The sequence below is a fragment of the Melanerpes formicivorus genome, unplaced genomic scaffold, assembly GCF_026170545.1.
Source record: "Melanerpes formicivorus ecotype bairdi unplaced genomic scaffold, bMelFor1.0.p_v2 SCAF_14, whole genome shotgun sequence".
NCBI classification, from domain to species: domain Eukaryota; kingdom Metazoa; phylum Chordata; class Aves; order Piciformes; family Picidae; genus Melanerpes; species Melanerpes formicivorus.
This window is the reverse complement of record NW_027142366.1, coordinates 17787538-17807211: the sequence shown is the minus strand read 5'-3', so window position 1 is coordinate 17807211 and position 19674 is coordinate 17787538. Positions and strand designations below refer to the sequence as shown.

The window sequence follows — 19674 nt, the reverse complement described above, 5'->3', positions numbered from 1 at the left end:
TTGGGCAGGGAGGTGCCAGGCTGGGGCTGGGTTGGGCAGGGAGGTGCCAGGCTGGTGCTGGGTGGGGCAGGGAGGTGCCAGGCAGGTGCTGGGTTGTGTAGAGAGGCACCAGACTGGTGTCGGGCTCTGGGGCAAAGCTCATGCTGAGGGGCTGGGGGTTGCCAGCAGGGGCTTGCTGGGCAGGTTGGCACTCAGCTGGCACAGGGCTCAGCCCCCAGCCTCCTGCCGGCCCCCCGGCCCCCCGGGGCACCGTGCCACGTCCCCTGACGCTCCCTCCTGCCCTGCCCTGCCCTCTTGCAGGGGCTGCTGGGCATCCAGGACCTGGGGCAGGTGTTCTTTGAGCCCGTGAAGGACAAGCAGGGCAACATCCTGATCGTCACGCTGAAGGAGGTGAAGAGCAGCCAGCCGCTGGAGAGCGCCCGCTGGCTGCCCCTCGGCAAGCTGCAGAGCAGCCGCAAGTCTGTGTCCTCCCCCGAGGAGCCCACGGCCCTGGACACGCTGCTCACCTCCCTCCAGGTGCTGCTCCTCCCCTCCTGCGGGCTGCCTGCTGCCCCCGGCCGGGGCAGGCCCGGACCCCCAAGGGAGAGGTGGCAGCAGGGCAGCTGTGCCCAGCCAGCCTGCAAAGGGAGCAGGATGGTGCTGGGCTGGGCAGGGAGGCAGCAGGGTGGTGCTGGGTTGGGTAGGGAGGCAGCAGGATGGTGCTGGGTTAGGTAAGGAGGCAGCAGGATGGTGCTGGGTTGGGCAGGGAGGCAGCAGGGTGGTGCTGGGTTGGGCAGGGAGGCAGCAGGATGGTGCTGGGTTGGGCAGGGAGGCAGCAGGATGGTGCTGGGTTGGGCAGGGAGGCAGCAGGATGGTGCTGGGCTGGGGAGGGAGGCAGCAGGATGGTGCTGGGTTGGGCAGGGAGGCAGCAGGATGGTGCTGGGCTGGGGAGGGAGGCAGCAGGATGGTGCTGGGTTGGGTAGGGAGGCAGCAGGATGGTGCTGGGTTGGGCAGGGAGGCAGCAGGATGGTGCTGGGTTGGGCAGGGAGGCAGCAGGGTGGTGCTGGGTTGGGTAGGGAGGCAGCAGGATGGTGCTGGGTTGGGCAGGGAGGCAGCAGGATGGTGCTGGGTTGGGCAGGGAGGCAGCAGGGTGGTGCTGGGTTGGGTAGGGAGGCAGCAGGGTGGTGCTGGGTTGGGTAGGGAGGCAGCAGGGTGGTGCTGGGTTGGGTAGGGAGGCAGCAGGGTGGTGCTGGGTTGGGCAGGGAGGCAGCAGGGTGGTGCTGGGTTGGGCAGGGAGGCAGCAGGATGGTGCTGGGTTGGGTAGGGAGGCAGCAGGATGGTGCTGGGTTGGGGAGGGAGGCAGCAGGATGGTGCTGGGTTGGGCAGGGAGGCAGCAGGATGGTGCTGGGTTGGGTAGGGAGGCAGCAGAGTGGTGCTGGGTTGGGGAGGGAGGCAGCAGGATGGTGCTGGGTTGGGCAGGGAGGCAGCAGGATGGTGCTGGGCTGGGTAAGGAGGCAGCAGGGTGGTGCTGGGTTGGGCAGGGAGGCAGCAGGATGGTGCTGGGTTGGGTAAGGAGGCAGCAGGGTGGTGCTGGGTTGGGCAGGGAGGCAGCAGGGTGGTGCTGGGTTGGGCAGGGAGGCAGCAGGGTGGTGCTGGGTTGGGTAGAGAGGCAGCAGGATGGTGCTGGGTTGTTCAGGGAGGTGCCAGGCTGGTGCTGGGCTGGGCAGGAGGTGCCAGGCTGGTGCTGGGCTGGGCAGGGGGTGCCAGGCTGGTGCTGGGCTGGGCAGGGGGTGCCAGGCTGGTGCTGGGTTGATCAGGAGGTGCCAGGCTGGTGCTGGGTTGGTCAGGGGGGTGCCAGGCTGGTGCTGGGCTGGGCAGGGGGTGCCAGGCTGGTGCTGGGCTGGGCAGGGGGTGCCAGGCTGGTGCTGGGTCCATCCCAGCAGCACTGGGTTGTTCGGGGGGGTGCCAGGCTGGGGCTGGGTTGATCAGGAGGTGCCAGGCTGGTGCTGGGTTGTTCAGGGGGGTGCCAGGCTGGTGCTGTGTCTGTCCCAGCAGCACTGGGTTGTTCAGGGGGTGCCAGGCTGGTGCTGGGCTGGGCAGGGGGTGCCAGGCTGGTGCTGGGTTGGTCAGGGGGGTGCCAGGCTGGGGCTGGGTTGGTCAGGGGGTGCCAGGCTGGTGCTGGGTTGTTCAGAGGGGTGCCAGGCTGGTGCTGTGTCTGTCCCAGCAGCACTGGGTTGTTCAGGGGGGTGCCAGGCTGGTGCTGGGCTGGGCAGGGGGTGCCAGGCTGGTGCTGTGTCTGTCCCAGCAGCACTGGGTTGGTCAGGGGGTGCCAGGCTGGTGCTGGGCTGGGCAGGGGGTGCCAGGCTGGTGCTGTGTCTGTCCCAGCAGCACTGGGTTGGTCAGGGGGTGCCAGGCTGGGGCTGGGTTGTTCAGGGGGTGCCAGGCTGGGGCTGTGTCCGTCCCAGCAGCGCTGGGCTGCGCCTGCCCTGCCCTGTGGCGGGTGTGCTGGCAGGCAGCGGAGGGCAGGCGCGGTGCCCTGTGCCAGGCTCACTGAGGGCAGGCCGCCTGTCTCCCCAGGACAAGCTGGCGTACCACCAGCGCAGCAGCCATGCCCTCTGCCCCGGCCTCTACCTGGGCTACCTGAAGCTGTGCAGCGCCGTGGATCAGATCCGGGTGCTGGTGCCCGAGCAGCTGCCCAACGTCCTGTGCCACGTCCGCGTCCGCGCCAACCCCAACGTCTCCAGGTGGGGCTCCAGCCAGGCTCCCCTGCAGCCCCCACACAGCCACGGGGCTGGCAGGGAGCTCAAGGCCCAGCCATGGGCAGGGACACCTCACACCACAGCAGGTTGCTCACAGCCACCTCCAGCCTGGCTGCAAACACCTCCAGGCAGGAGGCTTCCACCACCTCCCTGGGCAGCCTGTGCCAGGCTCTCACCACCCTCCTGCCCAACAACTTCTTCCTCACATCCAGTCTCAATCTCCCCACTTCTAGCTCTGCTCCCTCCCCCCCACTCCTATCCCTCCCTGACCCCCTCCAAAGTCCCTCCCCAGCTTTCCTGGAGCCCCCTGCAGATCCTGGAAGGCCACAAGGAGGTCTCCTGGGAGCCTTCTCCTCTCCAGCCTGCACAACCCCAACTCTCTCAGGCTGTGCTCACAGCAGAGCAGCTCCAGCCCTCTGCTCCTCCTCCTGGCCCTGCTCTGGACACCTTCCAGCCCCTCCAGAGCCTTCCTGGCACGGAGGCTCCAGCACTGGCCCCAGAGCTGCAGCTGTGGTCTCAGCAGAGTGGAGCAGAGGGGCAGAATCCCCTCCCTGGCCCTGCTGGCCACACTTCTCTTGCTGCAGCCCAGGCTCTGCTTGGCTCTCTGGGCTGCCAGTGCTCACTGCTGGCTCCTGCTGAGCTTCTCCTCCCCCAGCACCCCCAAGGCCTTTCCTTCAGGGCTGCTCCCCAGCCAGTCCCTGCCCAGCCTATAGCAGTGCCTGGGATTGCCCTGCCCCAGCTGCAGGACCTTGCCCTTGGCCTTGTTGAACCTCACCAGGTTGGGGTTGGAAAGGACCTTTAAAGGTCCAATCCCCCTGCAGTGCCCAGGGACACCTTCAGCTGCAGCAGGTTGCTCAAAATCTCATCCCAGCCGACCTCCTGCCTCTGCTTTTGGCCTCCTGGCAGCAGCAGAATGCTCCCTCACAGTCCTGCTGCCTGCCATGAAGGTCAGCCTGGAGCTGGGCTGAACCAAGGTCCTCCCCTCCCTCCACAGCTCCTGCAGCCCTTGTGGTGCTGCACCAGCCGAGGGAGGAGCAGCCAAGCAAACAGCTCTGCCAGCAGCTGCCCGTTCAGGTCCACCCTGAGCTTCTCCTTCCCTCCTGTGTCTGTCTGTCCCTCTCCAGGGAGGAGTGGGAATGGCTGCAGAAGATGGCCAGCATGGATGAGCCTGTTCCTGCAGAGCCAGAGGCTGAGAGCTCCCAGAACCACCTCTTCCAGGAGCTCCAGGTGGCCATCAAGGAGCTGATGACCTTGGTCAACATCCCCCTGCAAGAGGTACAGGCAGGTGCAGGGGGCTGGGGAAGGGGCTGTGCAACACCATGCTGGTCCCTGTAGTCACTGATGGTCAGCACCAGGCCCTGCTCCCTCTTCACCCCTGGGATCCTGTGCAAACAGAAGGGGTGGGCAGCCAACATCCATCTGCCTGCCCAGGGAGAGTGTCCAGAGGAGCTTCCACCTGCAGCTCTGAGTGGCACATCTGGGTCTGCAGTGCTGCCTGCTGCAGGTTCTGGTCCTGGGCTCGGCTCCTGCAGCACAGGACCAGCCCAGCTCTGCCCTTCCAAAGCAGGATGGTCCCTGCCCAGTGGTGGGATGGAGCTGCAGCCCCCTGGGCCAGGCTGCATGGTGGGCAATCTCTCCTCCACCATGCTGAGAGTTCACTGGGGAGGTGCCCAGCAGCCCAAGTGCCAGGCTGGGCAAGTCCCCGTGGGGGCACCTCTGTGAGCAGGGCTCTGAGCTGGTGGCAGGTCTGCTCTGGGGCTCTGTTGCAGTGGCTGGGACCAGCACTTTGCAGACTTTCAGGAGAAAGGAGAGAGGTGAGGGAGGGGGTTTGCAGGTCACTGCAGCAGCAGGACCTTGTGGCTGTGTGCTGAAGCAGAAGTGAGCCCTGGCTGCAGGTGGAATGGAATGGAATAGAATAGCATATGGAATGGAATGGAATGGAATGGAATGGAATGGAATGGAATGGAATAGAATAGAATAGAATAGAATAGAATAGAATAGAATAGAATAGAATAGAATAGAATAGAATAGAACTGAACCAGGTTGGAAGAGACCTTCAAGATCATCATGTCCAACCTATCATCCAACACCACCCAACCAACTAACCCATGGCATCAAGCACCCCATCAAATCTCCTCCTGAACACCTCCAGGGATGGTGACTCCACCACCTCCCCAGGCAGCCCATTCCAATGGGCAATCACTCTCCCTGTGTAGAACTTCCTCCTAACCTCCAGCCTAAACCTCCCCTGGCACAGCTTGAGACTGTGTCCTCTTGTTATGCTACTGGCTGCCTGGGAGCAGAGCCCAACCCCCACCTGGCTCCAACCTCCCTGCAGGGAGTTGCAGAGAGCAAGAAGGTCTCTCCTGAGCCTCCTCTTCTCCAGGCTAAGCAACCCCAGCTCCCTCAGCCTCTCCTCACAGGGCTGTGCCCCAGACCCCTCCCCAGCTTTGTTGCCCTTCTCTGGACTCGTTCCAGCAAGTCAACCTCCTTCCTAAACTGAGGAGCCCAGAACTGGACACAGGACTCAAGGTGTGGCCTGAGCAGTCCAGTGTACAGGGGCAGAATGACCTCCCTGCTCCTGCTGGCCACACTCTTCCTGATGCAGGCCAGGATGCCATTGGCCTTCCTGGCTGCCTGGGCACACTGCAGGCTCATGTTCAGCCTACCATCAACCAGCACCCCCAGGTCCCTCTCTGCCTGGCTGCTCTCAGCCACTCTGCCCCCAGCCTGTAGCTCTGCATGGGGTTGCTGTGGCCGATGTGCAGCACCTGGCACTTGGATGTGTTCAATCTCCTGCCCTTGGCCTCTGCCCATCTGTCCAGCCTGTCCAGGTCCCTCTGCAGAGCCTCTCTGCCCTCCAGCAGATCAACTCCTGCCCCCAGCTTGGTGCCATCTGCAAACTCACTGCTGATGGACTCAATCCCCTCCTCCAGATCATCAATGAAGATGTTAAAGAGCACAGGGCCCAGCACTGCTCCCTGGGGCACACCACTGGTGCCTGGCTGCCAGCTGCCTGTGGCACCATTCACCACCACTCTCTGGGCTCAGCCTCCAGCCAGTTCCTCACCCAGGCTCCCCTGGGGCCGAGCGCTCGGCAGGGGCGCTGGCAGGGGCCCGTCTGGAGCTGTTACCTTCAGTGTCTCCTTGCAGGCCAAAGATTTCCGTCTGTACAGCCAAGAGGTGCTGGACTTTGGGGACCAGGTCTCCTTCCTGCTGCTGCTGCCTCCTTCAGATGATGTCTGCACCGCTCCAGGCCAGAACAATCCCTACACCCCTCGCTCCGGCTTCCTCACGCTGCCGCTGCAGATCTTCGAGCTAGGTGAGGGCTGAAACCCAACCTCCACGGTCTCCTTGTCCTCTGAGACCCCCACAGGGATGGCACAGGCAGGGCAGTGGGTTGCAGCTCCCCCACCTTCCTTTCCCCAGGGAGAAGAGGGAGGAAGGGGAATGCTGTGGGCTGTTAGGGTGGGCTAGGGGAAGGGGAAGGAGCCTGTGGGACACCCACGTCGAAGGAGCTGATCTTTTTCACAGTCTCACAGTATAACCAAGGTTGGAAATGACCTCGAGGATCATCAAATCCAACCTATCAACACAGACCCCATGACCAGACCATGGCACCAAGTGCCACATCCAATCCCCTCTTGAACACCTCCAGGAATGGGGACTCCACCACCTCCCTGGGCAGCACATCCCAATGATGAACGACTCTCTCAGTGAAGAACTTTCTCCTCACCTTGAGTCTAAACCTCCCCTGGCACAGCTTGAGACTGTGTCCTCTTGTTCTGGTGCTGGTTGCCTGGGAGAAGAGACCAACCCCTTCCTGGCTACAACCTCCCTTCAGGGAGTTGTAGAGGGCAATGAGGTCACCCCTGAGCCTCCTCTTCTCCAGGCTAAGCAACCCCAGCTCCCTCAGCCTCTCCTCACAGGGCTGTGCCCCAGACCCCTCCCCAGCCTTGTTGCCCTTCTCTGGACACCTTCAAGTCTCTCAATGTCCTTCTTGACCTGAGGAGCCCAGAGCTGGACACAGGACTCAAGATGCAGCCTAACCCATGCAGAGTACAGGGGCACAATGACTTCCCTGCTCCTGCTGGCCACACTCTTCCTGATGCAGGCCAGGATGCCATTGGCCCTCTTGGCCCCCTGGGCACACTGCTGGCTCATATTCAGGCAGCTGTCAATCAGCACCCCCAGGTCCCTCTCTGTTTGGGAGCTCTCAGCCACTCCGACCCCAGCCTGTAGCTCTGCATGGGATTGCCATGGCCAAAGTGCAGCACTCATTCCCCCCATCTCTTTTTCCCTCTCCCCAGTCCACTTCTTCACCTATGACCGGGAGTTCATCACCCAGTACTGCCAGGTGTCAGCCCTCCTGGAGCTGGAGTCCCTGCTCTCTCAGCAGAGCCTCAGGGAGGCCTTCTCTGACGCTGAGCTCTCCACTGCCAAGCAGAGGCACCAGCAGGTCCAGGACTACCTGCAGGTAGGGAGCAGCAGTGCCCAGGGAGTGAGCCAGGCCTGAGGGGGTGCACTGGACATGACCAGGAGCTGTGCCTTGGGGGAGATCCAGGAGAATCTGCCAGGCCTGAGGGGGTGCACTGGACATGACCAGGAGCTGTGCCTTGGGTGAGACCCAGGAGCATCTGCCAGGCCTGAGGGGGTGCACTGGACATGACCAGGAGCTGTGCCTTGGGGGAGGCCCAGGAGCATCTGCCAGGCCTGAGGGGGTGCACTGGACATGACCAGGAGCTGTGCCTTGGGTGAGACCCAGGAGCATCTGCCAGGCCTGAGGGGGTGCACTGGACATGACCAGGAGCTGTGCCTTGGGGGAGACCCAGGAGCATCTGCACTGGGGCTGCTCACTGGCCCTGGTGGCTGTGACCCTGGGGAGTCTCTCTGCAGTGGCAGACAGGCAGCAGCAGCAGGCAGGGCTTTACCTAGCAACTTCTCACTGCAGTGATCACATGGAAAGGTCCCCACCGTGCTGGCAAAGCACCTGGAAGGGCATTATGGGATGGACATGCCCAAGAGCACCCCATGCTACCTTCTGCCAGCACCCCTGCCTGCAGCAGGCAGGTCCTGCTGAACCAGCAGTTGCTGGTGGCTGGAGCAGCATCGTCCCACCTGAGAGCACTGCCTGCACAGAGTCACAGACTGCCTTGGGTTGGAAGAGACCCTCAGAGGTCATCTTGTCTCCAACCCCCCTGCACTCAGCAGGGACACCTCCAACTAGATCAGGCTGCCTAAGGCTGATATTGAATGTCTCCAGGGATGGGGCCTCACCCACACCTCTGGGCAGCCTTGTCTCAATCATAGAAACACAGAACTGTCAGAGCTGGGAGGGACCTCAAGGCTCAGCCAGCTCCAAGCCCCTGCCATGGCCAGGGACACCTCACACCACAGCAGCTTGCTCACAGCCACCTCCAGCCTGGCTGCAAACACCTCCAGGCAGGAGGCTTCCACCACCTCCCTGGGCAGCCTGGGCCAGGCTCTCACCACCCTCCTGGCCAACAACTTCTTCCTCACAGCCAACCTCAAGCTCCCCACTTCTAGTTCTGCTCCATCCCCCCCAGTTCTATCCCTCCCTGACAGCCTCAGAAGTCCCTCCCCAGCTTTTCTGGAGCCCCCTGCAGATCCTGGAAGGCCACAAGGAGGTCTCCTGGGAGCCTTCTCCTCTCCAGCCTGCACAACCCCAACTCTCTCAGGCTGTGCTCAGAGCAGAGCAGCTCCAGCCCTCTGCTCCTCCTCCTGGCCCTGCTCTGGACACCTTCCAGCCCCTCCAGATCCTTCCTGGCACAGAGGCTCCAGAACCATGTCCTGACTGAGGGACTGCACCAAGCTTTCTCCTCCTGGGCAGGGTGTGTGGGCAGAGCCTGTGCTCTGCTGTGGGCCTCTCTGGGGGCTGGGGGCTGCTTCCTGAGAGGTCTCTTTGCTTCCTTTGGCAGCAAATGGAGGAGATCTGGCGTGAGATGCGCTGGATCATGGACGCCCTGCAGCACGCCCGCTACAAGCAGCCCTCGGGGGGGGTGTCCCTCAGCGGCTTCCTCGGCGAGCCTGGGGGTGCAGGGAAGGAGAAAACCCAATCCAGCTCGTCCCACCTCGACTACCTGCCCTCCCCAGCACCCTCCCCGGAGACCAGCCGGAAGCTCAACTCCGGTAAGGCCCCGGCGGGGCAAAGCTCCTGCCCTTGGGCTCCGAGGGGAAGGGAACAGCATGGCAGGGCAGGGTGTGGAGTGGAATGGAATGGAATGGAGTGGAATGGGATGGAATGGAATGGCACAGAGTAGCGTGGAGTGGAATGGAGTAGAGTAGAGTAGAGTAGAATAGAATAGAGTGGAGTGGAATGAAATGGAATAGAGTAGAGTAAAGTAGAGTGGAATGGAATGGAATGGAATGGAATGGAATGGAATGGAATGGAATGGAATGGAATGGAATAGAGTGCAGTGGAGTGGAATGGAATAGAGTAGAGTAGAGTGGAATGGAGTGTAGTGGAATGGAATGCAATGGAATAGAGTAGAGTAGAGTGGAGTGGAGTGAAATGAATTGGAATAGAGTGGAATGGAATGGAATGGAGTAGAGTAGAGCGGAGTGGAGTAGAGTAGAGTGGAGTGGAGTGGAGTGGAATGGAATGGAATGGAATGGAATGGAATGGAATGGAATGGAATGGAATAGAGTGGAGTGGAATAGAATAGAATAGAATAGAATTGAATACAGCAGCTTGGAGTAGACCTTTGAGATCACCAAGTCCAACCTATCACCCAGCACCATCTAAACCATGGCACCAAGTGCCTCAGCCAGGCTCCTCCTAAACACCTCCAGGGATGGGGACTCCACCACCTCCCTGGGCAGCACATCCCAGTGGCCAATCTCTCTGGCTGGGAAGAACTTTCTCCTCAACTCCAGCCTCAACCTCCCCTGGCACAGCTTGAAATTGTGTCCTCTTGTTCTGCTGCTGGCTGCCTGGGAGAAGAGCCCAACCCCCACCTGGCTCCAACCTCCCTGCAGGGAGTTGCAGAGAGCAAGAAGGTCTCCCCTGAGCCTCCTCTTCTCCAGGCTAAGCAACCCCAGCTCCCTCAGCCTCTCCTCACAAGGCTGTGCCCCAGACCCCTCCACAGCATCTAGAGCCTCCCTGATGGACAGCTCTGGAGGCCTCAGCACAGCACAGCCAGGGACCTGCTGGAGCAGGGCCAGAGCAGTGCTGGGAGGGTGGAAACTCTCTGCTGCTGGAGCTGGGGTTGTTCAGCCTGAAGAAGAGAAGGCTCCAGGGAGAACTTCTGGTGGCCTTGCAGTGCTTCAAGGGTCGATCAAAAAGCTGGGGACAGACCTTTGAGCAGGGCCTGTTGGGCCAGGCCAAGGGGGAATGGTTTGAACTGCAAGAGTGAGACTGAGAGTGGAGAGAAGGGAGAAATGTTTGGTGCTGAGGGTGGGGAGAGCCTGTGCCAGGCTGCCCAGAGAGGTGGAGCTGCCCCATGGCTGGCAGCAGTGCAGGGCAGGTTGGCTGGGGCTGGGAGCAGCCTGCCGTGGTTGGGGCTGTCCCTGCTGGCTGCAGGGCTTGCACTGGGTGAGCTTGGAAGGTCTCTTCCAACCCCAATTATTCTTTGATTCCACAACAACTCCTTCTCCAGGGCTGCTGGCAGAAGGCTGAACCACTCTTTTCTCCTTACCCCCTCACAGACTCCCACGGGCTGTCAGATGAGGAGGGCTCCTCGGAGGTCTTCCTGGCCACCGACAGCGACTACGACTCCAGCAGGGCACAGAGCCCGAAGGAGCTGGACCTGCTCTCCTCCTCCTCGGGGCCGGAGTGCTGCAGCAGGAGAGCCGCCCGCAGCCTGCGGGACAGCGCCCCGGACGTCCTGCAGACCCACGACCTGAAGACGCCGCCGCCACCACCGCCACCACCACCTCCTCCAGCCCCTCCGGAGGAGCCGCAGCCCCCCGGCGAGCTCTACGACAGCGACTTCGTGCTGCCCAGCCGGCAGATCGAGCTGCTGCGCATCACGGAGAAGCGGCAGGCGTACTGCGTGCGCACCAGCAGCCTGGACTTCCCCAAGCCCCACTGCCCGGCCGCCAGGAAGTCCTGCCCCGGCTCCGTCGACAGCTCCCCGACGGAGGGCAGGACCGCGGGACGCCAGTGCGGGCAGCTCAGGCTGGGGACTGGCCGCACGCCCAGCCCCGAGCGCGGCCGGGACCCGCAGGGCTCCGAGCCTGTCTTCCGGACGCGCTCGGCCGAGTGGACTCACAGCTCGCAGGAGGAGCCGGAGCGGCCCGCGGGGTGCTTGGGCGACCGAGGGAAGAAGCCGGGCTCTGTCACCCTGCGGGTCTGTCCTCAGTACGAAACTGGACTCTCCAAAGACACCAGCGTCAAGGTACCGCAGCCCGCACCCGGCAGCGGAGCAGCTCTGCCGCGCCCCGACGGAAAGGGCTGGCAGGATGGGGGGATGCGGGCCTGTCCCTCCCCTAGCGCTGCCCTCTCCTTCCTGCGATATCCCGGGGATGAGCTCCTGCCGCGGCACTCCCGCCCTGCATCCCTCGGTCCCTGCAGGAGTAACAAGGCTGCAGCAGCACGGGATGGGGCACCTGGATCTGCGGGAGCGATAGCCACCCCTGCAGGGGGGCCCAGCCAGGGCCGTGGGCAGGCTGTTCGGGGGCAGACAAGGCAGTGGAGCTGCGGTTCAGCTGCAGGGCTGTGGTTCAGCAGCTGACAGTGGGTTACTGACACCCAGCATGGGCAGGCAGTGAGCAGAGAGGCTCCTCCAGAGGCTGGAAGTGTTCCTGTGTGACCTGCCCTAGGTGGTCCTGGTTTGGCAGGGAGGGGTTGGACTCCATGACCTCCAGAGATCCCTCCCAACCCCTCCCATTCTGTGATTCTGTGAAAGGTCACTTTGAAGGGTTTCCCTCACCCACCCTGGTGTGCAAACAAATCATCTCCTAGGCCAAAATCCAGCTGTCACCTCCCTGCCCTGTCCCAGCACTCCCACAGCCTCCTCTCCCTGGGGCCTCTGCTCCCCACTCCAGCCCTGTGTGCTTTAGAGGAAGGGAGGCCAGGAACTGCTTGTGTCCAGCCCATGAAGGGGACCAGCAAAGCTGCCTCTGCTGCAAGCACTGAGGTCCATCAGAGCAGCTCTGCCACCTGGTTCCTCTCCATTAGGGCTGACCCCAGCCCTGGTCATCATCATCTGCTCTGGGTGGCATCTCCCATGGAGAGGGTCCCATAGGGAACACAGCTCAGGCAGGTCCCCCTTTGGCTCTGCCACCTCCTTTGCTCACATCTATGAATCCTAGACTCATAGAATTGTTTGGGTTGGAAAAGACCTCCAAGGTGCTTAAGTCCAACCATCAGCCCAACCCCCCCATGGCCACCATACCCTGCCCCCAGCTGCCATGGCCACAGGGTTCTGCAACCTCTCCAGGCATGGGGACTCCACCACCTCCCTGGGCAGCCTCTGCCAGGCCCTGACCACTCTGGCACCAAAGACATTTTGTCTCCTCTCCAACCTCAGCCTCCCCTGGCACAGTTTCAGGCCATTGCCTCTCCTTCTCTCCCCTGAGCCTAGGGAGCAGAGCCCAAGCCCCAGCTGGCTGCAGCCTCCTCTCAGGGAGCTGCAGAGAGCAATGAGGTCTCCCTCAGCCTCCTCTTCTCCAGGCTCAACACCCCCAGCTCCCTCAGCTGCTCCTCCCCAGCCCTCTTCCCCAGACCCTTCCCCAGCTCTCTTGCCCTTCTCTGGCCCTGCTCCAGCTCCTCAATGTCCTTTTTGGAGGGGGGGGGACCCAAGCTCCTTCCCCCACTGGAATTTCCCTTCCAACACTCCCAGTGCCCAGAGCAGAAGCTGGTGGAGCAGCCCCAGAGCAGCCTGGCCATGGCAGAGGGAGGAGGGAGCTGCTGGGGAGCTTTGACAGCCAGGTTGTCCATGCCCAGGAAGGAGACTGGGAGCAGAGGGGAGTCTGCCTTGCAGGGTTTATTTTCCAGCTGAGCACAGATCACAGGGCTCTGTGTGACTGGAGGCAGCCCTGGGGCTGCTGGCAGGTCGCCCAAGTGGCTTTTGAAGTCCCAGAGCTTTGGCCATGCCTGCTCTCAGGCCTTGTACCAGGTCCTTCTCCAAGGAGCCCGAGTTCCAGGGTGTAAAGCAGCTGAGCCCTGCCAGGGGAGCTGGCAGGGTTCATGTGGGCCCAGGGCTCAGACCACCCTGCCAGGGCACTGCTCGTGGTGCTCCATGAGCCCTGCTGGAGGTGCCAAAGGAAACTGTCACCGTGCCCAGGGCGGGGTGGATGTCCCACTCCAGGGCCTTTGAAGTCAAGTAGCAGGCTCCCAGCGGTCATTAGCAGGCAGGGCCCAGAGGAGTTCGCTTGGGTTTGGGTTTGGGTTTCAGGGGGCAGTCCCCAAGGCAGCACAGAGGGACAGCAAGGGCTGGGAGAAGCCTGAGCTGGGGAAGGGGATGAAATTCAGTGCCACTGCCCAAAGGGCCTCCTGCTCAGCACCAGCTTGGCAGAGCTGTTGTGGTTCTGATGGTCTGGATCCTGCTGGTGAGAGGGACTCGCTGCAGATCTCTCCGTGGTGCCAGGAGCTGGGCTGGCACTGTTGCTCTCTGGCTGCAGGTGCTGGGGTGGTGTGGCAGCCTGCCTGCAGCTGGGGAGCCCTGGGTGATACCTGCGAGAGCTGAGCCGTGAAGGAAGGAAGGCCTCAGTGAGGGCGAGAAAGTGGTGCAGGGCTTGGGGTCCCAGCACTGCAGCTGCCTCTGGGTGCCCACGGCCCCGTGCCAGGCCGCTGCCACCTCTGGAGGTGACTTCTCCTCCACCCCAATGCTCCTTCACCGCTGTAGGACGCACCATGTGCTGCCTTCCCGCCCCTGCCTGCTTCCTCCTCCTCCTCCTCCTCCTTCCTCCCCCTCACCAGCCGTCTCTCCCACCTTTCTCTTCCCCAGCTGCACATCACCAGCCAGACGTCCGCTGGGGAGGTGGTGAAGCTGGTGGTGCTGGAGATGAACGACCTCTCCCGCGGCGTGCTGGGCGCCTCGGCCGCCTTCCGCTACGGCCACGACCAGCTGCAGCACTTCGGACTGGTGTTCGCCTCCGAGCAGGGCGAGCGGTGGCTCCCCGACGACTTCCTGCCTCTGCCCCTCCAAAGCAGCCAGCCCGAGGGGCGGTTCTACGTCCGGCTGAAGGAGACGTCCCCCCTGGTGCTCCAGTACGGGCCAGCGACCACCGTATGAGAGGAGGAGGAGGAGGAGGAGGAGGAGGAGGAAGAGGAGAAGGAGGAGACCCGGCGGGTCGGGGCGGTGCGGCGCGGGGACCTCAGCTTCCAGAGAGCAGACAGCTCGTCTCTGATGCTTCCTTCTTCCACAGACACCCTCTCATCAGGCGTCCGCGGGGTGGAATGGGATCATACTGGGCTGTGTGTTAGTTGTTTGTGTTCTTCTCTCTCTCTCCCCCCCCCCGCCCCCCCCTCCTCCCCCCCCACCCCCCCCCTCCGTTTTTTTCCCCTTTCCCCTTTTTATTTTAACCAAAGAGACACCGAGGCTCAGTTTCTCTGCCTGCAGAAGAGGAGGAAGGGAGGGTGGAGTGCAGAGACCTCAAGAGTTTGGGGAGGAATCTCTGCGGGAGTGGAATTTTGGAGAGTAAACATTTTTAAAGGGGAAGGTTGGGGGGGGGGGAGGGAGTGGGGGGGGGGGAAGAGAGAGAGAGAAGAAAAATATTAGAAGAGGAAGAAGCAGCAGCAGCAATACTTCCATTTTTCTTTCCCTTCCTGTTTTTTTTCTTGCCTTCCCCCCCCCCCCCCCCCCCAATCCCCTCTCTGAAATGCTTTGTTTGGGAGTCACTGAAGGCAAAGCCACAGAGGAGTGCTGGGGTGGGTTGTGGTGGTCACCAGGAGGGGCCCTGAGTCACAGGGGCAGCACTGAGAAGGGGGTTTGCCACCCTGCCCTCCTTGCACTGCACCTGGAGAAGCAGCCCTTGCACCTAGATCCTGTAGAACCCTAGAATGGGTTGGGTAGGGTTGGAAGAGACCTTAAAGATCATCCAGCTCCAACCCCCTGCTGCAGCAGGGCACCACAGCAGCTTGCCCAGGGTCATAGAAGGACAGAATGGATTGGGTTGGAAGGGACCTTAAAGATCATCCAGCTCCAACCCCCTGCTCCAGCAGGGCACCCAGAGCAGCTTGCCCAGGGTCAGAGAAGGACAGAATGGGTTGGGTTGGAAGGGACCTCTGGACATCCTCAATCCAATCCCCCTGCCAGAGCAGGGGCACCCAGGGCAGGTCATCATGGAGAGCTGCCAAACAGAAAGGGACCTGGGGGTGCTGATTGACAGCAGCTGAACATGAGGCAGCAGTGTGCCCAGGGGGGCCAAGAAGGCCAAGGGCATCCTGGCCTGCATCAGGAAGAGTGTGGCCAGCAGGAGCAGGGAATCATCCTGCCCTGTGCTCAGCACTGCTCAGGCCACCCCTTGAGTCCTGTGTCCAGCTCTGGGCTCCTCAGCTCAAGAAGGACATTGAGAGACTTGAAGGTGTCCAGAGAAGGGCAACAAAGCTGGGGAGGGGTCTGGGGCACAGCCCTGTGAGGAGAGGCTGAGGGAGCTGGGGTTGCTTAGCCTGGAGAAGAGGAGGCTCAGGGGAGACCTTCTTGCTCTCTGCAACTCCCTGCAGGGAGGTTGGAGCCAGGTGGGGGTTGGGCTCTTCTGCCAGGCACCCAGCAGCAGAACAAGAGGACACAGTCTCAAGCTGTGCCAGGGGAAGTTTAGGCTGGAGATGAGGAGAAAGTTTTTCACTGAGAGAGTTGTTAGCCACTGGGATGTGCTGCCCAGGGAGGTGGTGGAGTCCTCATCCCTGGAGGTGTTCAGGAGGGGATTGGATGTGGCACTTGGTGCCATGGTTCAGTCATGAGGTCTGTGGTGCCAGGTTGGACTGGATGATCTTTGAGGTCTCTTCCAACCTTGGTGATTCTGTGAGCCAGGAACACATCCAGGTGGGGCTTGACTGGCTCCAGAGGAGGAGACTCCACAACCTCTCTGGGTGAAAGGATAACCTTGGACCAAATGTTCTTCCAAATCTGGGGACACACTGATGTGATTATTTCTGTTCCCCCCCACCCAAAGCTCCATCGTGGTTGGACTGGAGACACCAGAGCTGGGTGAGGAGGTGAAGCTCCTCTGACTTGTTTCAGAGGCAAAGGGAATGGCACAGCCAGCTGGGTTGGTGCCACCACAGGAGCTTGGCAAGCAGGGCAGCCACTGCACACCCCCACCCCCATCCCCCTGGGATCTCCTTTCCTCCTTGGTTGCTGTTTTGTTCTGGTGCTTGTGCTTGGCCTCTCTTGTCTGTCCTGCAGCATGATGTCCTGTCAGCCACTAGGGCTCTTGTGGACAAGGTTCCTTTCCTCCCCTCCTGTGCTCCATAGTAAAGATGACTGCTGCTCACCCTGCAGGGCTCTGCTGCTTCTTGGGCCTGGAGGAGGTGTGGTGGCCAACAGGGCCTCCCCCAGCTCACCCCTCCTCCAAATCACCCTGCCCCAATATCACCTCTCCTCCAGATCACCCCTCCCCCAAATGGTCCCTCCCCCTAGATAACCCCATTTCGAAGGGCTCATCTTCAACAGGATGCTCTCCACCCAGTAGAGGTTGCCCCACAACTAGAGGTTTACCCACCCACTGGGGGTTTGCCCAGCACTGAAGGCTTGCCCAGCACTGAAGGTTTGCCCAGCAGTGAAGGTTTGCCCAGCAGTGAAGGTTTGCCCAGCACTGAAGGTTTTCCCCCAGTGAAGATTTGCCCAGCACTGAAGGCTTGCCCGGCAGTGAAGGTTTGACAGCAGTGAAGGTTTGCCCCCAGTGAAGGTTTGCCCCCAGTGAAGGTTTGCCCAGCAGTGAAGGTTTGCCCCCAGTGAAGGTTTGCCCAGCAGTGAAGGTTTGCCCCCAGTGAAGGTTTGCCCAGCACTGAAGGCTTGCCCAGCACTGAAGCTTTGCCCAGCCAGTGAAGGTTTGCCCAACAGTGAAGGTTTGCCTGCAGGGAAGGTTTGCCCAGCACTGAAGATTTGCCCAGCACTGAAGGTTTGCCCAGCACTGAAGGTTTGCCCAACAGTGAAGGTTTGCCCACAGGGAAGGTTTGCCCAGCACTGAAGGTTTGCCCAACAGTGAAGGTTTGCCCACAGGGAAGGTTTGCCCCCAGTGAAGGTTTGCCCAGCACTGAAGGTTTGCCCCCAGTGAAGGTTTGCCCACAGGGAAGGTTTGCCCAGCACTGAAGGTTTGCCCCCAGTGAAGGTTTGCCCACAGGGAAGGTTTGCCCAGCACTGAAGGTTTGCCCCCAGTGAAGGTTTGCCCACAGGGAAGGTTTGCTCAGCAGTGAAGGTTTGCCCAGCACTGAAGGTTTGCCCAGCAGTGAAGGTTTGCCCCCAGTGAAGGTTTGCCCACAGTGAAGGTTTGCCCAGCAGTGAAGGTTTGCCCCCAGTGAAGGTTTGCCCACAGTGAAGGTTTGCCCAGCAGTGAAGGTTTGCCCCCAGTGAAGGTTTGCCCACAGTGAAGGTTTGCCCAGCACTGAAGGTTTGCCCCCAGTGAAGGTTTGCCCAGCAGTGAAGGTTTGCCCCCAGTGAAGGTTTGCCCCCAGTGAAGGTTTGCCCAGCACTGAAGGTTTGCCCACAGTGAAGGTTTGCCCAGCACTGAAGGTTTGCCCCCAGTGAAGGTTTGCCCTGCAGTGAAGGTTTGCCCAGCACTGAAGGTTTTCCCCCAGTGAAGGTTTGCCTCCCAGTGAAGGCTTGCCCAGCACTGAAGGTTTGCTCAGCAGTGAAGGTTTGCCCAGCAGTGAAGGTTTGCCCCCAGTGAAGGTTTGCCCAGCACTGAAGGTTTGCTCAGCAGTGAAGGTTTGCCCAGCAGTGAAGGTTTGCCCCCAGTGAAGTTTTGCCCAGCACTGAAGGTTTGCCCAGCAGTGAAGGTTTGCCCAGCACTGAATATTTGCCCAGCACTGAAGGCTTGCCAGCACTGAAGGTTTGCCCCCAGTGAAGGTTTGCCCAGCAGTGAAGGTTTGCCCAGCATTGAAGGCTTGCTCACAGAGAAGGTTTGCCCAGCACTGAAGGTTTGCCCAGCAGTGAAGGTTTGCCCAGCACTGAAGGTTTGCCCAGCAGTGAAGGTTTGCCCAGCACTGAAGGTTTGCCCAGCAGTGAAGTTTTGCCCAGCAGTGAAGGTTTGCCCACAGGGAAGGTTTGCCCCCAGTGAAGGTTTGCCCACAGGGAAGGTTTGCCCAGCAGTGAAGGTTTGCCCTGCAGTGAAGGTTTGCCCAGCACTGAAGGTTTGCCCAGCAGTGAAGGTTTGCTCAGCAGTGAAGGTTTGCCCAGCACTGAAGGTTTGCCCATCAGTGAAGGTTTGCCCAGCACTGAAGGTTTGCCCAGCAGTGAAGGTTTGCCCAGCACTGAAGGTTTGCCCACAGGGAAGGTTTGCCCAGCACTGAAGGTTTGCCCAGCAGTGAAGGTTTGCCCAGCACTGAAGGTTTGCCCACAGGGAAGGTTTGCCCAGCACTGAAGGTTTGCCCAGCCAGTGAAGGTTTGCCCAGCACTGAAGGTTTGCCCCCAGTGAAGGTTTGCCCAGCTCTGAAGGTTTGCCCAGCACTGAAGGTTTGCCCAGCACTGAAGGTTTGCCCAGCAGTGAAGTTTTGCCCACAGGGAAGGTTTGCCCCCAGTGAAGGTTTGCCCACAGGGAAGGTTTGCCCAGCAGTGAAGGTTTGCCCTGCAGTGAAGGTTTGCCCAGCACTGGAGGTTTGCCCAGCACTGAAGGTTTGCCCAGCAGTGAAGGTTTGCCCAGCAGTGAAGGTTTGCCCAGCACTGAAGGTTTGCCCATCAGTGAAGGTTTGCCCAGCACTGAAGGTGTGCCAACCCAGCAGAGGTTTGCCCACCAGTGGAGCTTTGCCCACCCACTGCTGTTGGTTTGTGCCAACACACAGATCACAGCTGTGGCCGGGCAGTGCCAGTTCCAATCGGCTCCTCTGGGCTCCCTGGCTGTGGCAGCAGTAAAATCAGCATGGGAGGGAGGTCACATCCCCGTGGTGTTGGCAGCCAGATGGTTGCAGGGTCTGGGCATCTGCAGCTGAATGCCTTAAGCTGTTCCTGAAGGCTCCACCGAGGAGGAGCACCAGGAGAAGAGCAGGAAGGCAGCAGGAGCTCACAGCTGTGCTGCCACTGGCACAAACCACAGCCAAGCAAGCACCAGCAAGCAAGGTGTGAGGCTGGAGGTCCTTGACAAGCAAGGTGTGGGGCTGGAGGTCCTCCACAAACAAGGTGTGAGGTTGGAGGTCCTCCACAAGTAAACTGTGAGGGTGGAGGAGCTGCCCAGGGTGCGGCTGGAGCTGCTGCACAGGGTGAGGCTAGAGGTGCTGCACAGGGTGGGGCTGGAGGTGCTGCACAGGGTGAGGCTGGAGGAGCTGCAGAGGGTGAGGCTGGAGGTGGGGCACAGGGTGAGGCTGGAGGAACACACAGGGTGAGGCTGGAGGTGCTGCAGAGGGTGAGGCTGGAGCTGCTGCACAGGGTGAGGCTGAAGGTGCTGCACAGAGTGGGGCTGGAGGTGCTGCACAGGGTGGGGCTGGAGGTGCTGCACAGGGTGAGGCTGGAGGTGCTGCACAGGGTGGGGCTGGAGGTGCTGCACAGGGTGAGGCTGGAGGAGCTGCACAGGGTGGGGCTGGAGGTGCTGCACAGGGTGGGGCTGGAGGAGCTGCACAGGGTGAGGCTGGAGGGGCTGCACAGGGTGGGGCTGGAGGAGCTGCACAGGGTGAGGCTGGAGGGGCTGCACAGGGTGAGGCTGGAGGGGCTGCACAGGGTGGGGCTGGAGGAGCTGCACAGGGTGAGGCTGGAGGGGCTGCACAGGGTGAGGCTGGAGGGGCTGCACAGGGTGGGGCTGGAGGAGCTGCACAGGGTGGGGCTGGAGGTGCTGCACAGGGTGGGGCTGGAGGGGCTGCACAGGGTGGGGCTGGAGGAGC

General features: G+C 61.4%; 1 protein-coding gene across 2 annotated transcripts in view; it reads left to right on the top strand.

The window, feature by feature from the left end:
- LOC137445469 (ankyrin repeat and fibronectin type-III domain-containing protein 1-like) overlaps positions 1–14166 on the top strand; it is a 203961-nt gene extending 189795 nt beyond the window's left edge. For both annotated transcript variants that reach the window (XM_068147248.1, XM_068147249.1), the window contains 8 exons: positions 301–516; positions 2557–2723; positions 3863–4013; positions 5892–6060; positions 7049–7215; positions 8678–8888; positions 10407–11098; positions 13652–14166. In XM_068147248.1, the coding sequence (XP_068003349.1) occupies positions 301–516; positions 2557–2723; positions 3863–4013; positions 5892–6060; positions 7049–7215; positions 8678–8888; positions 10407–11098; positions 13652–13939 (2061 nt within the window). In that variant the 3' untranslated portion in view covers positions 13940–14166. The remainder of the gene's footprint in view (positions 1–300; positions 517–2556; positions 2724–3862; positions 4014–5891; positions 6061–7048; positions 7216–8677; positions 8889–10406; positions 11099–13651) is intronic.
- The last annotated feature ends 5508 nt before the right edge of the window (positions 14167–19674 follow it).